General features: G+C 47.5%; 1 protein-coding gene across 2 annotated transcripts in view; it reads left to right on the forward strand.

Moving 5' to 3' along the window:
- The first annotated feature begins 1,074 nt into the window (after positions 1-1,074).
- Positions 1,075-23,702, forward strand: part of LOC119186108 (2-Hydroxyacid oxidase 1-like) — a 50,848-nt gene continuing 28,220 nt past the window's right edge. Inside the window, exons 1-7 of one of the 2 annotated variants that reach the window (XM_075869425.1) lie at positions 1,075-1,146; positions 1,270-1,430; positions 3,709-3,812; positions 18,796-18,915; positions 19,812-19,989; positions 20,687-20,838; positions 22,573-22,828. In XM_075869425.1, coding sequence (XP_075725540.1) covers positions 18,852-18,915; positions 19,812-19,989; positions 20,687-20,838; positions 22,573-22,828 — 650 coding nt within the window. In that variant the 5' untranslated portion in view covers positions 1,075-1,146; positions 1,270-1,430; positions 3,709-3,812; positions 18,796-18,851. The remainder of the gene's footprint in view (positions 1,147-1,269; positions 1,431-3,708; positions 3,813-18,795; positions 18,916-19,811; positions 19,990-20,686; positions 20,839-22,572; positions 22,829-23,702) is intronic. The other variant, XM_075869424.1, reaches the window with a different exon arrangement.

Below are 23,702 nucleotides of genomic sequence, written 5' to 3' on the forward strand. Positions count from 1 at the left end.
TTTTGCGTGGCTATACAGTTACACAGTTACATATATGATTCCACGGTTACAACGCAATGCCCGACGCATCATATTTGATACACAAAGCTCGAAGATGCACCCACTGCTACCAATTGAGCCTGAAGGCACAAAAGCCCATTATTGGGGCTTAGGCAAAGGGAACGTTAAAGATGCTTTCAAGTCTCGATAATGTTGTAGTTCCTGCCGCTGATACTTCAGTTTGCAAGACGACAGCCTAGCGTACTGCACGTCATACGGTATTTCACCTGGATTGTTATACTCGAAAAATATACATACAGCATTTATTATCAATAATTACTGTGAGCTTTTTTGCCTACATTTCCCGAGGAGGCATAGTTTTATGACAATGAAATTGTAAGGTATATACTTGAGCGTATCCTTGGGAATGACGAAAATGTCTTGAACAAATAGGGTAGGGTACCTATGACTACCTAGCAGACAACAAAAATAACCCTCATGTTACACGAGATTTCCGCCTTTGCAGCAAATGTATGAAATCTTTATTACCTATCAGTTGTCAGTCTGCCAAACTGTTTTTATGTGAGCGTAGTGCATATATCGCGGTCCTGTCATGGCACCTGATTGTGCCTGCAAAAAAAAGAAAAAAGAAAAAAGACAGCCACCTATCTTTGTCATCACTTCCACAAAAAGAAAAAAAGTGCTCTACTGACCTATCCCAGTGTGGAAGTAAGGAAATTTGCAAGCTATATACACACTATACTATCGATACAATCAAGACCAACGATACACACAAATATGTACCATGAGTTCCACTATACAACCTTCTGTTAATATATTCACTTGGGTCTCATGAGTCAACAAATAAAATGTGCGGCTTTTTGTATAGCAGTTGATGAAGGTGACCATTGTGGGGTTACTCTGAAGCAAAAAATCCAACTGGTGGCAGCGGCGGTAGAAAAGGGACGTTCATATATTCTGCCTTTTTTTTTGCGTACCGAGACTATCTGAGAACTACTGCCATAACTGCGGAAACACATCCTCACATAACTCAACCCGCGGAGGTGTTTTCGTGTTTCCGGCGCCGGTATCACACCTCGACACACTGGTGGAAGCGGTGGTAGTGAATGAACGTTTGCCTAATCCATTCCTTCTTTGCTTACCCAGGTTCGTGTCGTGCGTCTGGGTCGGGGGTGCTTCGCGGCTTCAGCGTTGCTTAAATTGATGCACTTGGTCCTATTTTACTAAGCGATGCTCTTTCTCAACATTCTGTTTTTCTTCACTCATCAGACTATACCTGAAACCTGGTGCCGTGGCTGAGGAACCACATCTTGGTGTCACTGACAGCGCAGAAGAGTTGTGGCTCGACGCCGATATTTTACTCAGACAGGTGAGCAGGAGTGGTGGTGGGGAAAGCACATTCACCTAATCCGCCTATTTATGCCTACCAGGTTGGTAAGTTTTTGTATTTTCTTAATAATGATGCTTCACGGCTTCCGCTGTAGTCACCGTGGCTCAGTGCGCTGCTCAGTACTGTGTGATAAACGTGATTTTCGCGGAGCTCATTACCACCAAACCGAGTAGGAATTAAATGCTTGGATGTCAAGTTCATTTCTGGACCACGCATTATGGTAAACATCTGTCATTCCGTTCATTAACTCTGCCATGGTGATAGACCCATTTTTAAATAATACTAATTTGAGTTCTCTGTAATATTGGTGTTATACGCAATTAACCGAATCGGCAAAAACTTTAAATAAATCAGGGTATATTACTTCTTTCGTAGTTGACTGATTCGCACTTATATTAGAAGGAACCAAAGGGTATGAACAATAGATTTTTTCTGTTGAAGGGATGCGAGCCCACGAAGTTAGAATTACGCGCCCGATGCTCTACCACTTGAGCTACGACCGACGGAACTTCCGTGTCCCCCGTTTGTAGACTATTTATGTGTGCCTAATATCTGGGACTGTTACCTAGCGCCACTCGTTGCCCTGACGGCGAGTGTGGAGCACCATTTTTGCCAGAGGGCATCGCGAGGCACTTGGTCTTCGCTAGAGGTGGCGGCGTACCAATACACCATCGCATGCTACCTACGACCTCGAATCTTCTTGAACGAAGCCCTCGCTATAAAGCTACAAAAATGGGAATGACCTGAGGGTTTCGCTTTCTCATGAAACCGACAGACAATTAGGCAATGGAAATCATAGAAGTCATTTTTGTGGCCCCTAATCGTTGTTAAATAAGTTTCACTCGAGTTGAAAAGAAATAAAAAGAATAAAAAATCAAATTCATGTTTGTGGGATCCCTAACAGCACCTTTCTAATTGCACTAAAAGCTCTCTAATAAAGTTTGGTCTGCCAGAGGTGCTGGCTGAGATACATAGGTAATAAAGACACATGTATTCCCTACATAAAAGTGCACAAAGAAGCACACTCAGTGCAAGTTGAAATGGCAGAGCATCGGATGCGGAATTCGATTAATGCGTGTTCGCATCCCATTGATTCTAAGTATTGCTCAAGTTCCTCTTCATTTCATTTCTATTAAAGTGAAAGGCATTGATTACACTACACGTAACAAACCACGATACAGTGTCCCCAATAGTTTCCCTGGCCTAATTCTCTATCAGGTTTATTAGTTGTGCATAGTATAGAAGACGACGTCCTCGGAAAATATTCCTTCCTTCGCACTACGATGTTGTTAGTTGTTCTGGCTGGTGGGAGTCAATATACAAAGCTAAAGGCGAGAGCAGACGCAAGGCGTGGCGATGGTCCCCGTTCATCAAAAGCGAAAGGTGTGGAGAAAACTAGCTAACATGCATACGTTTATTTAACCGTTTGCTTGGCCGATACACCTAGCATGATTGGTGTTTTTGCACGGCTTCTTGCTATGGCTGAGGACATATACGGACTCAATTCAGCAATTGCCACAGAGTTACGGTGAAATGATGAGCTGACAAGTTTAGCGAAAAAATCATAAGTTATTTAAGCAGATGCGCAGGGGTATTAGAGACGGACTCCATCTCGGGTTACGTATACAGCAACTGAAGGCGTCAGTGAATATTTTCGAGTTCCAAAGCAGGAGATTAAACATATGACAGGATGACGAACCCGTCAGTGTGGACGGATAATGGCATGAGCGCTACAGAAAGAATTCCATCAAATACAACCCAAACAACTGAAAGCGGCCACGATTTGTCCAGCAGTGAACTAGTCATGAGTGGCTGAAAAACGGAAAGCCCTACGGCATTGATCATGAGATTTTATTTTTTTAGAACAAACGTCTGCATAACCGAAAGCTGCTATGCTGCACAGACGACAGCATAAAAGAATGTCTATCATTTGCCATGGCAATACAACGGCGAGATTCGCGCCAGGAAAAGCGTCGATTTTAGGAGCTTCTCAGGAGTTTCAGGTGCTTCTGGAGAGTCAAAGAAAGCATGATGACGTTATCGAGATAAACTAGGCAAACGTGCCACTTAATACTAGTAAGAACAGTGACCACTATTCTCTGAAAAGTTTCGGTTGCAGAATACAGGTCGAAGGCAAGCACTTTTACTCACGCAGGCCATCCGGTGTAACAAAGGCAATTTTTTTCGCGATGTCTTTCAACAGCATCAATTTCCAGGGCCCGCTTTTTCATCCAATAGATGAAAAATACTTCACCTGTCGCTGTCCAAGGAGCCCATCGTAGATGCGGGACAGTAGATAAATGACTGCTTTCTTTCAGAAAACAACCAGTGACGACCAGGAGTTCTTCGAGGGTTTTATGAGGACATCTTGAAGCATCTTTTCTACAACAAGCTTTATCACGTCACGTTCCTCGGAAACTCGGTAAAGTTGTTGCTTTATGTGTGCAGCGTCTGTGTACGTAATTATTCGGTATATGCTCATTGAGATCTATTGTGCTTTAAAGGATGATGTGAAGCACGATTTGAACTGAAGTAAAAGTTGATGCAGTGTTAGTTGCTAATCCTTGAAGTTTTATTTATTCTTAAAATTGCCGAGTGGTGGAGTCATGTTTCTTAATTTTGATAGAAGGGCATCGTCTGATAGTGTAGACCTGAAACACTCGGCAACGTGTGCTACAGGGTAGTCAAAAGTTATGGCCATGTGACAAAAACTGTGCTGGTTCTCGTTACTCAAAATTCGTCACGATCATCACAGTATGTCCGTCATACAGCGTGAAGCACACAATGGGGGGGGGGGGGCGCACAAGCGTTCCCTTCAAATCACAACCGCTGCAACACGCTCTAATGATACGTTCTACTATGGCTCACTTGCATATATTGTAGTGATGCTGAGGTAGACAGGCTAAAAAAAACAAGCGTCTTTATTAGGGCAAACTTGTACCCACGAGTCTAATGACTATGGTCGTCGAAGTCCGAGTAGTCGAGTTGCACAGATCCAACTGTCTTCCTCTTCCTCGTAGCCCGAGTGCATGAGCGCGTGGCGCATGCCCGCCGGGTCTTGCCTGGTACTCGTGCCACGATGATTGCGGCGGGCTACTTGAACGTGGCCAACTTGCCGCGGCATTATCCCCCTCCTCAGACGCATCGTCCCGATGCGTGAGACAGTGAAAAGATACATGCACACTCTGACTCGTTTTCCGACGATCTGTCATGATAGGGCTTCATGCGGACTACGTGTAGCACTTCCGTGGGATTGTGGCGTCTTGAGTTCACGTGTACAGTGGATCTGACTTTATAAGTGACGTCGCTGATATGGTGGAGTACTTCATAAGGGCCAAAGTGTCGGCAAAGAAATCTGTGGCGGTGCACTGGGATCTATATGCACACTTTGTCATCGGGCTGATAAAGTGCATCACTGCGTCACTTGTTGTACCGACTAGAATCGGCACGCCGTTGGCGACGTATTCGGTATCTTGCCATTTGTCGTGCTTCCTCGGCTCTTTGCAAGAAGTCATCTAAATCAGGTGGATAGCTGCTTTCGCCCCGTAGTGGTTACATTGCATCCAGCGGGTTGGTAACTGTCCGACCGAATACTTGTTCGAAAGGGGCAACGCGGGTTGTTTCTTGAACGGCTGTATTATATGCGAATGTTATGTTGGGTAATATTTCATGCCACTGTTTATGTCCAACATCAACAAACAGTGACAGCATGTCAGTCAGAGTTTTGTTTAGGCGTTCGGTTAAGCCATTTGACTGCGGGTGATACGCCGTTGTGCTTCTGTGATTGGTATTTGTCATGCGCATCAGGCATTGCATTATGTTTGCAGTAAATGCAGTGACCCGATCCGTAATAATGACGATGGGCGCCCAATGTCTGAGCACTATGTTGTTCACAAAGAAATTGGCGACTTCAGCAGCGGTCGCGCTGTACAGAGAGTCAGTCTCAGCATATCGGGTCAGATAGTTTGTGGCTACTTCTACCAATTTCTCGCCTGCACACGATGCCGGGAAAAATCCTGGGAAGTCCATGCCGAGTTGCTGGAATGGGGCATCCAGTCTATTGGCTGGAGAAGGCCGGCTGGTTTTACAGGTGGAATTTTGCACCATTGACATTGACGACAAGTTCACGTCGCACTGCGCTGATGCGAGAGACTTAGGCCAATAGTACTTCAAGCGAATCCTGGCGAATGTTCGGCTCACACCCATGTGTCCAGATGTTGGCTTGTCATGCCATGCATGCAGAATTTCCTCTTGCATGACTGCGGGTACGACTAGTAAAAACGTTTCGCCAATAGGTTCAAAGTTCCTCCTGTAGAGAAGACTTTCTCGAAGGCAGAACACGGAGAGCCCTCTGGAGATTATGCGAGGGACTTGAACGTCGAGACCCTGCAGGTGTTGTATAAGCGCCAGTAAATCTGGGTCATCTTGTTGTTGTTGAGCGATTTTGGATGCGTCGACAACGCCTCAATAAGGGAAGTCTTGCTCTTCAGATACATTCAGATCGACGGGCAAGTATTGGTGAGTATTGGTGAACCCTGTAGCCGTTTTTTAAATTCATCAAAAGCTTTCTGTTGTTCTCGTTCCCATGTGAAGGGCACGTCGTCTTTTGTCAGTTTTGTAAAAGGTTCCGCAATCTTTGAGAAGTTTTGCACAAATCGCCTATAGTAGGCACATAAACCCAAAAATCGATGCCCTGACTTTTTGCCTCTGGGTGTAGGGAACCTCTGAATACGGGCTGTCTTTTCGGGATCCGGAAGAAGGCTATCAGAACTGATGACATGTCCTAAGAATCGCAGCTTTTCTAAGCTGAAGTTTCAATTTTCGGGTTTGATTGTCAAGGTTGCTGACTGGATGGCTTCCAATACTGTGCGTAGTGGCTCTAGATGTTAGACGAACGTTGCAGAAAATACCACCACGTCATCCAAATACACTACGCATGACTGCCATTCCAATCCCGCAAGGACAGTGTCCGTCATTCGCTGGAACGTCGCTAGCACGGAACAGAGGCCGAATGGAAGGATCGCCGCCATCCTGGCCCATTTTCATACCATGTTTCATAGTGGGTGCATATTGTGCGGAATGGGGGAAACGGTGATTTGCTCAATTTGTCGTATTGTCAATCCCTGTTAATTGTCGTCCGCCATGTCCGACGGGATGGCCACATCTGTCATGACTGACCTCCCAGCCTTTGTGCTTAGAGAGGCTTGTGACCTGTGCCCTCTCCTGTGCCTATGAAATCTCCTCAAGTGTATTGTGTATCCTTAGCTGGAGGCGTCATTTCATTTCCGTGTGGTTTGTGATACTGCGAGCACTCTTGATGCCTTTCCACATCATGGCGTTTCGTTTACCTCGCTCAGCCCTCAACCAGATATGCATGGTCGCAACATAGGTTAAGTTGCGCATTAAGAACACACGAATAAGCCTAGCCAGGTTGCCTTCTGCAACACCACTTCACTTGTTGGCGAACCTCCTGATAAGGCCGATGCTGCTGTCGGTATTTTTTGCAAGTTGGAGTAACGTTCGGTTATTGGTCTCCCCTGATTCGATGCAGATCAACGCGACCCTAGAGATTGCATCCCCACTTTGTGTTCAGGTTAATGTCAGTCTCTGCCAGGGACTTGCTTGGCTTATGTTCTCCCCTGATGTTCACAATAGCAGCTCCATTTTTCTCGGTGAGCCCCAGAGGCCCGTGTGCTACAGAAAAAAGTCTGTGTAGTTGGCAGCTTTCTGTAGGACAGATTCAATGTGCGCATCGCTGCCCCCAGCACGCCAGATTGCTATGTCGCCCACGGTTGTCCGATGCCTTGAATCTTTCCCAGACCTTTCAATAGACCAACCACTATAATATTGAAGAAGAGCGGTGAAATCGTGGATCCTTGTGGAGTGCTTGATTTGGGGTACACTGCAAAGGACATGATTTAATTTCAATGCTCAAATCTATTTTCTCCTTTCCATCTCGCCGACCTTGATGAGCAGGGCTCTGGGTCCCCCAAGGAAATATCGAACGAAAGCATGAAAGGCCACACCTAGGCCTAGGTTCGAGATTGCGTTGAAAATGACTGATTTGCTTATGTTATCAAACGCTTTCTCCAGGTCAAAACTGAAAATGACCATCGTGCACCTGGTGTTAATGTCAAGTATCCAGGTCTTGCTGAGCCTCATAGCATGCTGTATTGAAATACTGGGCCTAAATCTCACCATGCTATGACAAAACATCTCGCCTTCTTCGACAAACCCTGTGAGTCTGCAGTGGATGGCAATGTCCTGCCACATTCACCACACAGAATGTAAGAGAGATGGTCCGTAGAGTTTCAAAGATCGGTGACTTGCCTGGTTTAGGAATGAGGATGACCAGCGCTATCTTCAGCTGCCCAAGGACTGTGCCCTCCTTCCATATGCAATTGATTTCGCCAGTGAAAAGCCCACCCGACTGATCTCGAAGTTTCTGAGGGCCTTGTTTGTCATGAATGTCATGATTTACCTTTCATGGTCCTGCAGCTCTTGCGGTGGTTTCGTTCACATGGCATGTTGCAAAACCGGAATAGTATTGCATGATTGCATGGCAAACACAAGCGACAAACCCTAACATAAAAATCATGACATGCGTGTCATGTAACAACATGACTGCATGCCACGCTCATGCTGTGCTCGCGGCCGTTTCGCTAGCGTCACATATACAAAATTTGGTATCACGCTACGTGAATGAATTGCGAAGGTATGTGACTGGTACAAACATGATAATCTCGAGATGTGTGTTATGTAACAACATGATTAAATGTCACGCTCATGATGCACTGGGTGTCCTTTCGCGAGCTTGAATTATACCAAATTTGGTATTACGGGACGTGAATGGATGACATAGGTAAAGGACACACACAAACATGATAATCACGACATGCATGCCATGTAACAACATGACTACATGCCACCCTCATAATCCGCTCGCGGCGCTTTCACTAGCTTTACATATACCAAATTTGGTATTGTGTGACGTCAATGCAAGACGAAAATATGTGACTAGTGCAAGCATGATAATCATGGTATGCGTGTCATGTCAGAACATGCCTACATGTCACAGTCAAGGCGCCAATACATTTCGACTTGACGCGGTGCGCGTGCTCACCAGCGTTCATTTCGTCGGGTCACGCCGACGTTTTCACGCCAGGCAACGGTCCTGCCTTATACTCGCAGGCGCGGGCCGTGCTACGTTGCTTTGACGCATCCGTGTTCCAGCGCGTCCAGCGCCCCTCCATCGCGAAACGAGCGAGGCCCAGTGATGTCTGGGTAACGCATCGGCGCGAAATGGAGCATGTCGCATTTCGCGCCGGATGCCATCTGGCCGCGCCGACAGAAGCTGGTGGCGCCGGTTGCGCCTGGCGTCAGACTATAGAGTGCTCGCGTTTTGCGAACGTAGCGTCGCTGCGCCGAGCGTGCGCGTGCGTCGACGCTACATTGGAGTATATTGAGCCCTTCATGATGCGCTCGCGGCTGTTTTGCTAGCTCCACATATACCAAGTTTGGTGGTACGTGAAGTCAATGACGACGAAATATATGACTGGTGAAAACATGATAATGCTGACTGGCGTGTCATGTGAGAACATGACAGCATACCAGGCTCATAGCCTGTTTGCGGCCGTTTCGCTAGCTCCACATATACTAAATTTGGTATGACTTGATGTGAATAGATGACGAAGGTAAACGAGACATCCGAACCAGATAATCATGACACGAAAGTCATGTACGGCATCGTTTACTTCCACCTCGTAACGTTCTGATGATTTTAAAGTGACATATCAGCATTTCTCATTCGTGCTTCGCATATCATCGATTCTCACCGTACGCGGCATCTGCCCATTCTTTTCTGTTTTCTTTCTTTGGTTGTCATTACTATATATATATATATATATATATATATATATATATATATATATATATATATATATATATATTTTTATATATATATATATATGGTATTCTGCTCGGCAATACGAATTGTTTGTGATAAAAGCCTAAAGAATGTTTACGGTCGTTATGTGTGAGGTTGTCGTGATTTGTCCCTGTATACAATCCGGCGTGTTTCGAAATAACCTTGGTTTGAAGTCAGCGCTTGCGCTTTCAACGTCTCTTTCTTTTGCCCCAGTAGCTAATAGGCTACCCAGTCGAAGCTATGCATCTCTATTAACAAGTCTAACTTTTAGCACGTATTAGGCTTTTCACCATTATCCACTGGGTTTTCCTGTTTCACTACCCTAACTACCGCACCACGCTGTTGGCAATGACCAGCTGCCATATAACTTAGAATAAATTACACAACTTTCCTCGAATACATTGCAGGTACTACGACTACTGCCGTGCTGCAATATAAGATTAAAAGGCAGAACAGTAGTAAATGATAACAATATGCTCGTAGTTTGTAATCTGCATCTTCATTCATAGTTCTGCAGCGGCCACATCCACTTGGCATGTCAAGCGAAACTTCAAAGCTGCTACATAATGTTTTCAGTTATGTTAGTATGCATGAAGGTGCGTTTGCAGCATTATTTTCTTGGTGTGACTGTGCGTGCACGATATATATATATATATATATATATATATATATATATATATATATATATATATATATATATATATATATATATATATATATATGCCCCACACCGAACCGCCAGTGCCCGGAGGGGCCGTCTGATCGGGAGGAATGCGCTAGTGAACGAAAACATACACAGACCGCTGACATCAGAAAGGTGAAGGGGAGAGGGGGGAGAGAGATGAGGGGGGAAGTGGAAGGAAAAGTGGAAAGAGGGCACCCGAGGGGCATCCACCGTATATCATTTTTCTCTTTTTTCTTTTTTTTCCTTTTCTTTTCTTTTTTTCAATTCCTTTTTTTTCCTTCTTTCCTTGCCCTGTAATTTGAGATTGTATAAAGCTGAGCAACGACAAACTGTATCTTTATTCCTGATGAAGGTCAGACTCTAGGCCGAAACGTCGAAATAAACCACGTTGTGACCGCTCACGGAGGATCTACTAGACTATATATATATATATATATATATATATATATATATATATATATATATATATATATATATATATATATATATATATATTGTGAAGTGATCACAGAACGTCCACAACGTCTGTTCACAGGAGCAGCTCTGGACGTCGAGCCGAACCAAACGTTAGAGCACGAGCACACCAACCGTCCTCTTCTTCTTTCACACCATGGCACATACTCGCAGTGGCATGGCTAAACCTCCTTCCATGCCTGTGGCATTACCCCTCCCCCCCCCCTTCGAAAAGAAATGTACGACCCCGATGACCAATGCCGATTAAAAGTTAAAGTAGTCACGTACACGCACAACGACGCATGATGAAGCAGTGTCAGGTGACTCGGGGGTAGTGTGGCTTCATCCGTGGCACATGAACAATGTCGGCCTGCTGGGAACATCGAGATCGCTGAGCTGTGTCTTCAAGCAGAATTTCGTAGTTGACATCTGTGAGGCACCGTAGTACTCTATAGGGACCGAAGTAGCGGTGAAGTAACTTTTCCGAGTGGCCCCTTTTGCGAACGGGGATCCACAGCCAGACCAGATCACCGGGTCGGTAAATGACATGGCGATGACGGAAGTTGTACCTCTGCGCGTCGATTCGTTGTTGTTTTTGGATCCGCTCGAGTGCTAGCTGGCGGGCCGCGTCGGCGAGACGGTTAAGGTCATTCGCATCAGTAGTAATATCGGTCGTGTCCGGCAACAGCATGGCATCAAGCATCGTAATTGCTTCTCGGGCGTGAAGCAACCGGAATGGTGTGAAACCCGTAGTCTCTTGAACCGCAGTGTTGTAAGCGAACGTTACGTATGGCAAAATTGCATCCCAGTTTTTCTGATAACGGTCGACGTACATAGATAGCATGTCAGCGAGCGTCTTGTTTAATCTCTCCGTCAGATCGTTGGTTTGTGGATGGAATGTGGTTGTTTTGCGATGAGCTGTTCCACTAGGTCTCGTGACGTCTTGCATCAATTGGGCTGTAAAGGCTGTTCCACGGTCAGTGATAAGAACTGTTGGCGCTCCATGGCGGAGGACGATGTTGTTGATGAAAAAATACGCAACCTCATTGGCGGTGCCTCGTTGTAGGGCTTTCGTTTCGCAGTACCTCGTTAAATAGTCAGTAGCGACTACGATCCAGCGGTTGCTATCATATGACTTCGGGAAGGGCCCAAGCAAGTCCATGCCGATTCGTTCAAACGGTTGTGACGCGGGTGCAACAGGCTGCAATAAACCAGCAGGGCGCACAGGTGGGGCTTTACGGCGCTGGCAGTGATTGCACGTTTTAACGTAATGCTTGACATCCTGGGTGAGCTTTGGCCAGTAGTAGCGAGTCCGAATCCGGGCAAGGGTATGTGCGAATCCTAGGTGGCCGGAGGAAGGCTCGTCGTGGCAGGCCGAAAAAATGTGAGCACGTAGCTCTGGTGGAACGACGAGGAGGTACTCAGTCGCATAAGGTTCGAAGTTCTTTTTGTAGACGATGTCGTTTCGGAGACAAAATGACCCTGAACGTGCGAATGCCGATGGTGGACTCGAGCTGTCACCTTGAAGGTATTTGATAAGTTGTTGAATCTCTGAATCATTCCTCTGTTGTTGGGTCAAGTGAGATTCACTGACTGCACAAAGAAAATGGCCATCGGTATCATCGTCCCTCGATGTCGTCGCGAAGGGTGCACGCGAAAGGCAATCAGCATCAGTGTTCCTGCGGCCCGACTTGTAGACGACTGTAACCTCAAATTCTTGAAGGCGTAAGCTCCACCTCGCGAGGCGCCCTGAAGAGTCCTTGAGATTGGCCAGCCAACAGAGGGCATCATGGTCCGTAACTACTCTGAATAGACGGCCATGCAGATACGGTCGGAACTTTGTTATCGCCCAAATAACAGCAAGACATTCCTTCTCCGTGGTCGAATAGTTAGTTTCCGCAGATGACAAAATGCGGCTAGCATAAGCGATGGGACGTTCAGCGCCGTCTTGCCACTGGACGAGTACTGCACCAAGACCGATGTTGCTTGCGTCAGTGTGAAGTTCGGCGGTTACATCTTCATCAAAATGCCCTAGTAAGGGTTCACTCTGAAGGCACTGCTGAAGCTGTGAAAAAGCGGTTCTCTGCTCTGGACCCCGCATAAAAGGAGTATCCTCCTTCGTTAAATGGGTAAGGGGTTCAGCGATGTTGGCAAAGCTCTGGACAAAGCGCCTGTAGTAGGCGCAGAGACCCCAGAACTTGCGCAAATCCCGTTTGTTCGAAGGTGGAGGAAATGCAGCAACAGTCATGGTCTTTTCTGGGTCTGGTCTAATGCCATCGTGACTGATAAGGTGGCCGAGAAACTTTAGTTCTTCGTAGCCGAAATGACACTTCTCCGGTTTTAGCGATAGGCCTGCGGATCGAATAGCGACCAAGACGGAATGAAGTCGTTGTAAATGTTGCTCAAATGTTTTGGAAAAAACAACGACGTCGTCTAAATACACGAGGCAGGATTCCCACCTCAGACCGGACAGGACGGTGTCCATCATTCTTTGGAACCTTGCCGGTGCAGAGCACAATCCAAATGGTAACACTTTGAATTCGTACAGGCCATCGGGAGTTATGAATGCTGTTTTTCCCTGTCACGTTCATCAACCTCGATCTGCCAGTAGCCGCTGCGTAAATCCATTGAGGAAAAATATCGGGCATGTCGAAGTCGATCCAGTGAATTATCTTTGCGTGGGAGAGCGTAGACGTCTCTCTTCGTCGCTTTGTTGAGCTTCCGGTAATCGACGCAAAATCGAAAAGTGCTGTCTTTCTTTTTAACAAGTACGACGGGTGACGCCCATGGACTGTTCGAGGGTTGGATGACGTCGTCGTCGAGCATCTGTTTCACTTGAAAACGTATTGCATCTTGTTCTTTTTGCGACACGCGGTAGGCGTGCTGTCGTACAGGCCGTTCGGTAAGGTCCGTTATAATGCGGTGCTTCACGGTTGGGGTCTGCTTGATTTTGGAGGTGGAGGCAAAGCAATCACTATACGTACGTAAAATCATGCGTATCTGCTGTTGCTGCACACATGACAGCTGGCAATTCACGTCAACTGTACTGGCTAATGCAGTGTTACCTTCGGTAGCAGTGGCAATCGGAGTGATAGTGGAACATTCTTCGTCATCGATGGCTTCAAAGTTCGCGATTGCTGTTCGCTTTGCCAAGTGTTGGTACTGGCCGCCGAAATTCGTGATCAGAAGCTGGGTTCTTCGATGTTTCAGTTTGACGATAGCACGCGCGACACAAATCTGCCGAGGCAAGAGCACCGAGAGGTTAATTTCTGTGATGCCACTACTCTTGTTGTCACAGTAGCTCTCCACAGTTACCAACATACTGGCTCGCGGCGGCAGTGCGATGGTGTCGTCAGCAATTCGAAGTGCTGTGGTCGACGCAACTACATCCTTTCGTAGGGCTGTATGGTCGTTAGATAACGTTATGAGCAGGTCGCGAAGGTTAATAATGGCTCCCTGCTCGCGGAGAAAATCCATTCCGAGAATCAGGTTTTGCGAGCATTCACGCAATACAATGAAGGAAACAATGTACGTCGACTCACGAATTCGGAGGCGTGCAGTGCACATTCCTAGCGGTGTCAATAGGTGACCTTCCGCAGTCCGGAGGTAGGTTCCATGTCCCCAAGGTGTCGTTACCTTTCTTAGCTGTGCAGCGAGGTCAGCGCTTTTAACAGAATAATCGGCACCCGTATCTACCAGAGCGGTCAGCGGGTGGTTGTCGACAAGGACAGAGATATGAGCAGAGACCCGTTTGTCGTCGATGGCACACGTCGGTGAAAGAATGTCGTCGGATGTCGGCAGGCAAATCGGGTGAGGGTCTTGTAACGGTCGACCAACAGCGGCCTCACCCCCAGAGGTCGCTATTCTTAGTTTCTCCGGCGCGGGCTTGTGGATCTAGGCGATGTTCCTGTAAGGACGTCCGCAAAGGTCGATTGTTGGCCAGGTGAGGTGGAACGCCGTGGAGATGGTGAGCGGGATTAGCGACGCGGAAGGGTTGAGGATCGTTGGCTTTCCAAGTATTCAGCGATAGCATGGGGCCGCTTACCTTCTCTGGGTCGACGAGCATCCGGACGAAAGCCAGGAAGACCCATGTGCCTGTAGGCGCACTCACGGTAGATGTGACCTGGTTCACCACAGTGATAACATAGAGGCCGGTTGTCGGGAGCACGCCATACACTGAATTTCCGTGTAAGGGGTGGGTTGCCGTACTGCGGTGGTCCCGAGTAGAACGACGGTGCCGTCTGCAGGGTGGACGGACGGGACGGATAGCCAACAGCCGGTGCAGGAGTACGTAGTGCTTCCGCGTACGTTAACAGCGGAGCTTCGGCTGGACGCGGAGCCGTCATGGGTTGGACTTCGGCTGCACGCAGAGTCGTCATGGGGTGCACCAGCTGCCGGATTTCTTCGCGAACGACATCCGTTAGAGCAGCAACATGGGGCGGAGAAAACACCACGTGCAGCTTTTGCAGCTCCTCGCGCACAATACCGCGCACGAGCTCCGTCAGGTCTTTTACAGTCGTGACGTCAGGTGTTGGCAGGGCCGACGACACTGACGAAAGACTGCCAGGATGCTCATACTGGTATGAACGCTGCCTTAGCATTCTCTTCATTGTCGTAGCTTCGCGGAGGAAATCCTCTACAGCGCTGGGAGGGTTCCGCACTAGCCCCGCGAACAGCTGCTCTTTCACTCCGCGCATTAGGAGGGGAACCTTCTTCTTTTCCGTCATTGAGGAGTCGGCTCGCCTGAACAGCCGCGACATGTCCTCAACGAACATGGCAACACTCTCGTTCGGACGCTGGTTTCGGGAATTGAGGAGCCGTTCCGCTTGCTCCTTTCGATCAGAGCTTCGGAAGGTATTTCGCAACTGGTTGCAAAACTCTGGACAGGTTGTCATAGTGGCTCCATGGTTTTCGAACCAAGTGCACGCAGAGTCCTCGAGATAAAAGTAGACATACCGAAGCCTTCGCTGCTCGTTCCACTCGTTGACGCTGCCGCAACGGTTGTAGTCGTCAAGCCAGTCGTCGAAGTCCTCGTAAGGGTCACCGTGGAACGGCTTCGGAGTTCGCGGGAAGTTGAAGAACCATGGAGGAGGCAGCGTTGATGTTTCTTGGGTTTGCGTTCCCGCACTAGCCAGGAAATGGTCCGAATTCAGGAGGTAGGCCAAGTTGTCGCCTGCTACGCCGTAGGTCAGCTGGTTCTTCCAAGTCGCGACTAGTGTCGGGACCTTGCTGCAGATTGCAGTGCATACAACACTACCCAGCACCTCCACCAGAAAATGTCACGTGATCACAGAACGACCACAACGTCTGTTCACAGGAGCAGCACTGGACGTCAAGCCAAACCGAACGCTAGAGCAGGAGCACACCAACCGTCCTCTTCTTCTTTCACACTATGGCACATACTCGCATTGGCATGGCTAAACCTCCTTCCTTGCCTGTGGCAATATTGTCATGACCAAGAAAGACGCTGGCGCTTCGGCGCGCGGGTAACTAGAGCAAAGAAGAGAAGAGAGAAGAACGAAGTCAGAATGACTTCGTTGTTTTGACTTCGTTTTTAAGAACAGCTGGCCCAGGATCGGGTGTTGTCTCTTGTTCTCTCCGTCACAATGGCGCAGTCGACGAAGAAGAAGTCTTACGTCCTATATTCGTCATGCAGGACAGCCGCGATAAGCGCTGCTTGAGGACGGCGTCAAAGCCTCCTCGGCAGCTGTTCACCTGCCGCCACTGCCACCACCATTCGGGGACGGCGTCAAGGCCTCCTCGTCGGCTGCAGTACACGTTACCGGTACCATTTCACAAGGGACGCCATCCACGCATCCTTGGCTATGGATTCTGCTGTCAGCGCAAGCCGACAAGTGAACCCTCTGCGGGAAGCCACCGGTACGTGTCTTCGTGGTTCGTCGGCAGTGCGAGCTTCTCCATCCAGGAACGACGTTCACGCTTCTTTGGCGATGGAGTCAACAACCCGGCCGCCGCTTCAGCTGCCCATCGGACCATCAGTGGACGGTGCCCATGCCTCCTCTGTGGTACCAGGGCATCACCCAATGGACACTATGCTACCACATCGAGGCCGTAATACACATGGGCTCCTGTCCTTTGGGAATGCTGTTCAAGCTTTTCACGGCCTGAATTCCCTGTCCGGAACTCTTCCAACACTTGAGCTGCGAAGAAACGCTGTTCATGCTTCCTTGGACGTGCGTGTCACCACCGTGAGTACTACTACAACCACGTACATCATGGACGCGAACCAAAGTGGTTCAGAAGCCTCGTGCGACAGTGCCGTGGAGCTGAGGCGTACCATCACACTGCTCCGCGCTGAGACTACCAAACTGACAGCGTTGATCGCCGAGCGAGCTCCTACAATGTTGCCAGCATTGTGTGACATTAACGCAGTGTTGGATGTAGCTGCCTCCTACGACCTTGAGGCAAGCACACCGGGGCAACGCAGTGAGCTTCGGTCTTCTCTGATCGATCTCTCAACCAGCTCGACTGCTTCGCGTCGGTGATCTCTGCGTTGCCACCTGCCAATTACCAGCCGTCTACGAACTACTGGAATTCCACGGGGTACGGAACGACGCCGACAGCTGGGTGGCAACCGTCAATGCGATAGCAATGCGCGAGGCCTGGACGGAATCGCAGAAATAGACCGTGGCTGTAGAGCGTCTTCGGGAAGGTGCAGCGGCGTGGCACCGGTATGAAGGCTGGAAGCAGCAGTCATGGGCGGAGTGGAGCTCCGAGCTCATAGCTGCTTTTGGTTCTAATCCTTACCACCTCTGCATCGACGCACCCCCATTTGCACACCGAGCTGAAGTGGAGCAACACCTCGAAGGTTCCTCGGAGACCTCCAGCCGCGCGGCAGAGTGCTTCTCCGCCTGTCCTACGAACGACGTCAGACGCAGGGGCGACACGCCACTGCTGCTCTCAGTACCCGCGCCGGTACGCGACGCCATCATGTCAGTGGAACAGGCTGATACCAGTCCTCATACAGCTCAGTTAGAGAAGCCAGCCCCAATATCATCTTTACTAAGGCAAGTGGAAACACCAGCATCACCTATGCTTGAACCGCCTACGGTCGAGGCACTGGTAGAGCCCAAGGTAACCACTGCTGGTCTCGCTGACCAAGATCATGAGGAGAAAGTTGGCGCTCAAGATGCAGACAGCAGCCAATACAATGACAGCTTCACAGAATGTCCTGCCGCAGATGCAAAGACCGACCGTGAATTATGTTTTCTGCCACACATCACAGAATTTGCGTACCCACTCTCGACACCAGTCAAGGCACCTAGCGCGTCTTTTGGGATACGCTTTCGGCAATCCTCGTCCGGCATTTTACGTCAGCCGCTGATTTTGCGGCCCGTCCAGAACGCGCTGTCAGGTGCATGTTTGGCTGCTTCCCACAGAGAGCCTCTGCATGGCCGAGACCTACCAAAACGATGCAGCCAGTCTCGACCTCCCGATAGACTTGTGGCAGACTCCGGCACCCAGTTTCCAGAGTGGCCGAGGCCGACCTCCGAGATGCAGCCAGTATCGACCACCAGATCTACTTCTGGCAGATACCCGAACCAAATCGCAGCATGGCCGAGAGCGTCGGCCGCAACGGGGCAGCCAGTGCCGGCCGTCTGAGTCCACAGCGCTTTTTCAAGAGACATCGTGGCGTGCAAAAGAGCGAGCGGCTCGAGGCAGCCAGTGCCGTCCACCAGAGACGCTTTTCCCAGACCGTCGCTCCCTGTTGCATTGTGGACCGGGCTGACCACCACGATGCAGCCAAGCCCGGCCACCAAAAACTTTGCCGCCAGATCCGTGCGCGCGCAGTCATGGCCGAGTGTCATGACCAAGAAAGACGCTGGCGCTTCGGCGCGCGGGTAGCTAGAGCAAAGAGAAGAACGAAGTCAGAATAAGAACAGCTGGCCCAGGATCGGATGTTGTCTCTTGTTCTGTCCGTCACAATATATATATCTATATATATATATATATATATATATATATATATATATATATATATATATATATATATATTATAAGTACTTCACATAATACTACTGTTGCACCTTCTTTTCCTGGTAGACAGCACGGAACTGTTGTTTACTTCCCACCTTTCAGAGCCAAAACGAAGTCTGAAAGCACCTCGCAGGCAGCTTGTCAGTGGAATGGCTTTCATCCTTCCTGATCGAAGTTGTAGTTTTATAAGAAACTTACGCAAAAGCGCTCAACACTTTAGGGCAGTGCTTCTTGTACTCGTCGAGTAAGCAGTTCTAACAATACAAAAGGTGTGCTGATAATTCCCGAGTGGGCTGCCTACTTTGTACATTCATTGTTTTGCTACCCTCTTTCGTTTCATAGAACCTGCGTGACGTCGAGGAGGGTATGCCTAAAGTACCCTGCGCGGTTGAAGAAAAATGCTGCCAGACACTCAAAGTCGTGTTGTCATCGCTCTGCTGATTCCCGTCTGCCTATTAAAACGTGAGTGTACTGACTCCTGCACCAAAAGCATGTACTGCTTCCAGCCAACTCTAGATTGATCGTGTTAATATGCACTGTTATATAATGAGAATAGTACCTAGGAAGCAACCCGTTGTGAACGAATAAATGAGTAAGTTCGTTTTGAAGATGTGACTGCGTTATTCAAGCGACGCAGGATAGGTCTCGGAGAGAAGATATCTGTCACTCTCTTTCACACCGCATATTGAATTATTTTCAGAGCGCAGTGCATGCGAGTACATTTACAGATAGTTAGTTGGAGGTTAATAGAGACTATATTGCTTGTCGCTATTTACCACTACGAATTGAGCACATGATGGTATACAATTAGCACGATTGGCTTATTTCAAATAAAAACCATAGCGTTGGATATAATGATAAACACCAAAATTATCTCTCACTACTGAAATTTAACGTAATAAAGCATGAAGATTAGTCAAACCATTACACTAGAACTGATATAATGCGCTCAGATATAACGAGTGTATGCAAAATCACTGTGCCCTGATAACCACGCATACGGAAATAAACTGACACGTAAACAATAAAAACGGCCAAAAGTAATACAAACAGATTGTGCAGCCGCCGCATCTGCTCATGCATCTAGTCTATCAGCTCTGTTTTACATTTATGGTTTGAAGCCTTCTATTACTCTTTAGCTTAAGATATTGACAAACTTGCGGTGCATTATGATTTCATAGTGAATAACGTAAGTTTAATGTAACAATTGGGCAAAAAAAAAACATTACCATTAAGATGGCGTAGCACACGCATGAGCCGTATTGCTGAAACGTGATTGAACATCCTCAAATGTACATTTTTCTTGCTCTAACCTGCGAATGCTTTTAGGGCACTCCTTCAATAAAGTATTATTGCAGTGAACTTCAAGAATGTCGACGCAGTGCCCACGAAAGATGATATAGACGCAACAGCGGTTACCATAATCGACATTCAGCGTTTAGGTGAGGCCAACCTGGATGATGCCACCCGGGGATACATCGGCAGTGGAGCGGGCCAGGAGCAGACATTGAACGAAAACACCGCTGCATTCAGAAGGTACGCGTTTGCGAAGCAATATATTTTTAGCCATACTATATATTGTTTTCAAGTGGTGGACAAATGTCTAACCCTGATACGTACAAGAAACGGATAAATTGGTTATTAAGTTGAAAACGAGGAGTGTTCTGTCTGTTCTCAGGTCAAGCAAATGACTTTAATGACCTACATGTATACAGGTAATCATCGCGTAACTTCAACGCGGCAAAATAGGCGCCTAATTGGTGTATACGTACAAGCTACAATACAAAACGTGTACGTACATGCTGAAAACTCTTCTGCGAGGAAAGTGGTGGTAATAAACATTAGCAATCTTGCCGCAATGAGGACTGCGAGACCACTGAGAGATTGCTTTTGCCCTTTTCTGTGCCTTTGACTATGGTGTAAATACATGCATGTAATTTGTACATTGCAGATGTATAATTCTCTCCACCTTTTATAAAGCTTTACTGTGTTGTACAAAGAAATAAAGCTCGCCCGCTCTTCACAGCCTATATTAATGCAGCATTGACTACAATGTAAAAGTCATAGCACGAGCCACTTTTACCCTACCAAACAAACTCGTAATGTCTACCTAAACTACAGCAAATAATTGATGTTTAATGTGCTATGAGTCAAATATTTTGCTACTTTGATGTTGTTGGGGGTGAAGAAATAACTCTTGTGATACAAAATAGGTCTAATTACTTCAATGCAGGCTTCGCTTCAGGCCACGGTCTCTTGTGGATGTGGCGAAGATTCAGACGGCCACTACTGTGTTAGGTCGAAAAATATCTTTTCCTCTTGGCTTCTCCCCTTCCGCTGCACATATGATAGCACACGAGGACGGAGAATTTGGAACTGCAAAAGGTAGGCTCACCAGAATCGTTCACACATCCTTGTCGACAATTGTGGAGAATTTTGAGCAGAACTTCGCTCCTAATCTAGAGACGATTGCCCGCCCGCTTCGATGGGTGGCAAAACAACTAGAAGCCTGCTGGGAAGTTCATCGGGGAGCAGAAGCGTTGCCGACTATGTCACTGATGTTCATTGTAGGCAAAAAGGTGGTTGGATATTCATTGATGAGTAGTTCACTGAGCAGTAGTGTATTGAGCAGCAATACCTTATACGAAACGGCTACCCTGAATATGACGCTTCGCATTAGAGTGTACCTTATTCGGCCTCTTCACCAACATATTGCAAAAGCCCTCATCCTGAATTTATGAATGGTGTTTACGGACGCACATATTGTTGCGTGAAAACACGCGGGAAACTATAGGCAATTGAAGATATATTTACACCGAGCCGAAGCGCAAGCCAAGATGGTGAACGGAAGTACGCCCCACAAACCAAAATCATGTCGTCTTTCTCGGCGCCTGTCTCACTGCTTAAGTGTGACATTGTCACATAACATTATCTTTCAATCAATGGGCAAACTGCATCTTTTGGGTCCCTATTTGTAACTGATCCCACCAAGAATGCTCATTCTTCACTTGCTTCTAGCTGTTGTTATTACAGTATCACGAATATTATCTTTTCGATAGTGTTGATGAAGTTGGAAGATTGCGCCAGCCACAAATATAAACAACTTTATACGCATTGTAATAGCAAAATTTGTCAGATACTGATTATTTATAACTCAAATAATATGAAACAAGTAAAACAAATTGAAATAGTTGTTTCAAATCAATCCCCTCTCGACACTGCTGGAAGAATTGACTTCGTGCGTAGGCACATTGTAAGATATACTTTAAATAGCTAGGCCTCGCCTCTCGTGCACCCACGTACTTTCACGTCGATTCATTTACTTAGTCTAGAACGTGTAAGAAACCAAAAGTGAATTACGACTGAGTTACATAATACCATTCAGAGATACCCTGATCAATTTATATGTAGGGTTTAACGTCCTAAAACCACCATATGAGAGACGCCCTAGTAGAGGGCTCCGAAGATTTCGACCACCTGGGGTTCTTTAACGTGCACCCAAATCTGAGCACACGAGCCTGCAACATTTCCGCCTCCGTCGGAAATGCAGCTGCCGCAGTCGGTATTCGATCGTGCGACCTGCAAGTCAGCAGCAGAGTACCTTAGCCACTAGACCACTGCGGTGGGGCAAGAGACAACCCTGTATACACAGCATTGAACCAGTGGATACGATTATAACGCATGTGCTACGTGCCATCATTGACCTGCACCTGTCACTCTGGATGTGCGTAACTAAATGATAGCCGCATTCGCCATGCGACTTTGACTTTGTCGCTATTTATCTAGCATGCATGCTGACACTGCAAAGTTCGTCCTGGACCGCCTCTCGCAAGTTCGTGGCCTGCACATCCACGTTTGGCAAGAGTGCATACTGTTGACAAGGTGCAAAAAGTACTTCAAGCTTGGCACTCAATCTGAGTGGTTCTTCTTTCACTCATCAAGCTACTCGACTCACTAGAATAAATTTCATGCTCTATTCTTTGAATTCTTCATGACACTGCCACGCAAGCAGTAAAAAATGTCCATTCATAAAACCATTGCAGTAGAATATGGCGAGCTTCCATAGTGCAAGTACCGAAAAATTCAAAAGCCAGCCCATTGTGACTTCGTATCCTGCAGCGGCTCGGGACGCCGGCACCTTGATGATTGTGAGCGCCGTGAGCACAGCCTCGTTGGAAGACATCAGGGCTAGCGCACCGGACTGCCTTCTGTGGCAGCAGATATACTTATTCAAGAACCGCTCTTTGACCGAGTCCATCGTCAGGAGGGCGGAGCGCCAAGGTTTTGCTGCCATTGTGGTCACCGTTGACTCACCCGTCGCTGGACAGTCTGCATTCATCACCAAGAGTATGTTCGAGCTTCCGAAAGGCCTCAGGTGAGAACTTCCTGCATAACGCACGAGGGTTACAGGGAAAGGTACAAGCGTAAAAAATTCATTAAAGGTAAATTCGTGGTCATGTTCGGAAACAAGTCACACGTTTCCATAGGCATTCGCCTATGGTAACTCGAACGCGAAAGTCATTTTCTCTTTTTCTTCCCATTAGGATCTATTAATCCCCCTCCTATGACAGCTTTATCAAACGCACATGCCCTTGCGCTCTATAGTGTATCGACGCACCCTTCTCCAAACGACAATATCATGCTGTCACGTCAGCATCTGGCATCACGTCACGTCACCTCATGTTCACGCAACCATAACATCGCAAATTGTGGCGGCCTGTGGCGCTGCCACTGCGATTACCCATGGTTAGAACACACGAGGGAGCATACAACAGTCCATTAGTGAATGCGTAGAAACGCCCAAGTTCTTTTAAATAGGGATAAGTGTATTGATACTGTGAGTATTCCCTAATAACAGGGGGTGACATTAAGGTCACCAAAGGAAAGAAAAAAACACTTTTCTGCTTATTCTTTGGTTATTTCTTGCTGTTGTTGTTTGAAGTTGGCTTATGGCCTTGTCTTATTCTAATAAAGCTATCTTACTGTAGAAAAAAAAACTAAGTTCCGGTCTCTGCCTCTTACGGCAGACCATCCTTACTTTTCCCGCTATCAATTTTTCGGTCTTTCTTTTTCTCTCCTCGGTGAAGTTTGCTGACTGCGTAGACGTTTAGCCGCCACATGTCACACTCTTGCCACTGGAGTAGCAGCTCACTGTCGGCATTGTTGCTTTGCCTTACCCGGCCGAGAGAGCTTTCACGGTCATTTTGATCCATGCCTGGAAAACAATGTGTGGTCTTGAATATTCGTAT

The sequence above is a fragment of the Rhipicephalus microplus genome, chromosome 7 (assembly GCF_043290135.1).
Source record: "Rhipicephalus microplus isolate Deutch F79 chromosome 7, USDA_Rmic, whole genome shotgun sequence".
In the NCBI taxonomy this organism is placed as follows: Eukaryota; Metazoa; Arthropoda; class Arachnida; order Ixodida; family Ixodidae; genus Rhipicephalus; species Rhipicephalus microplus.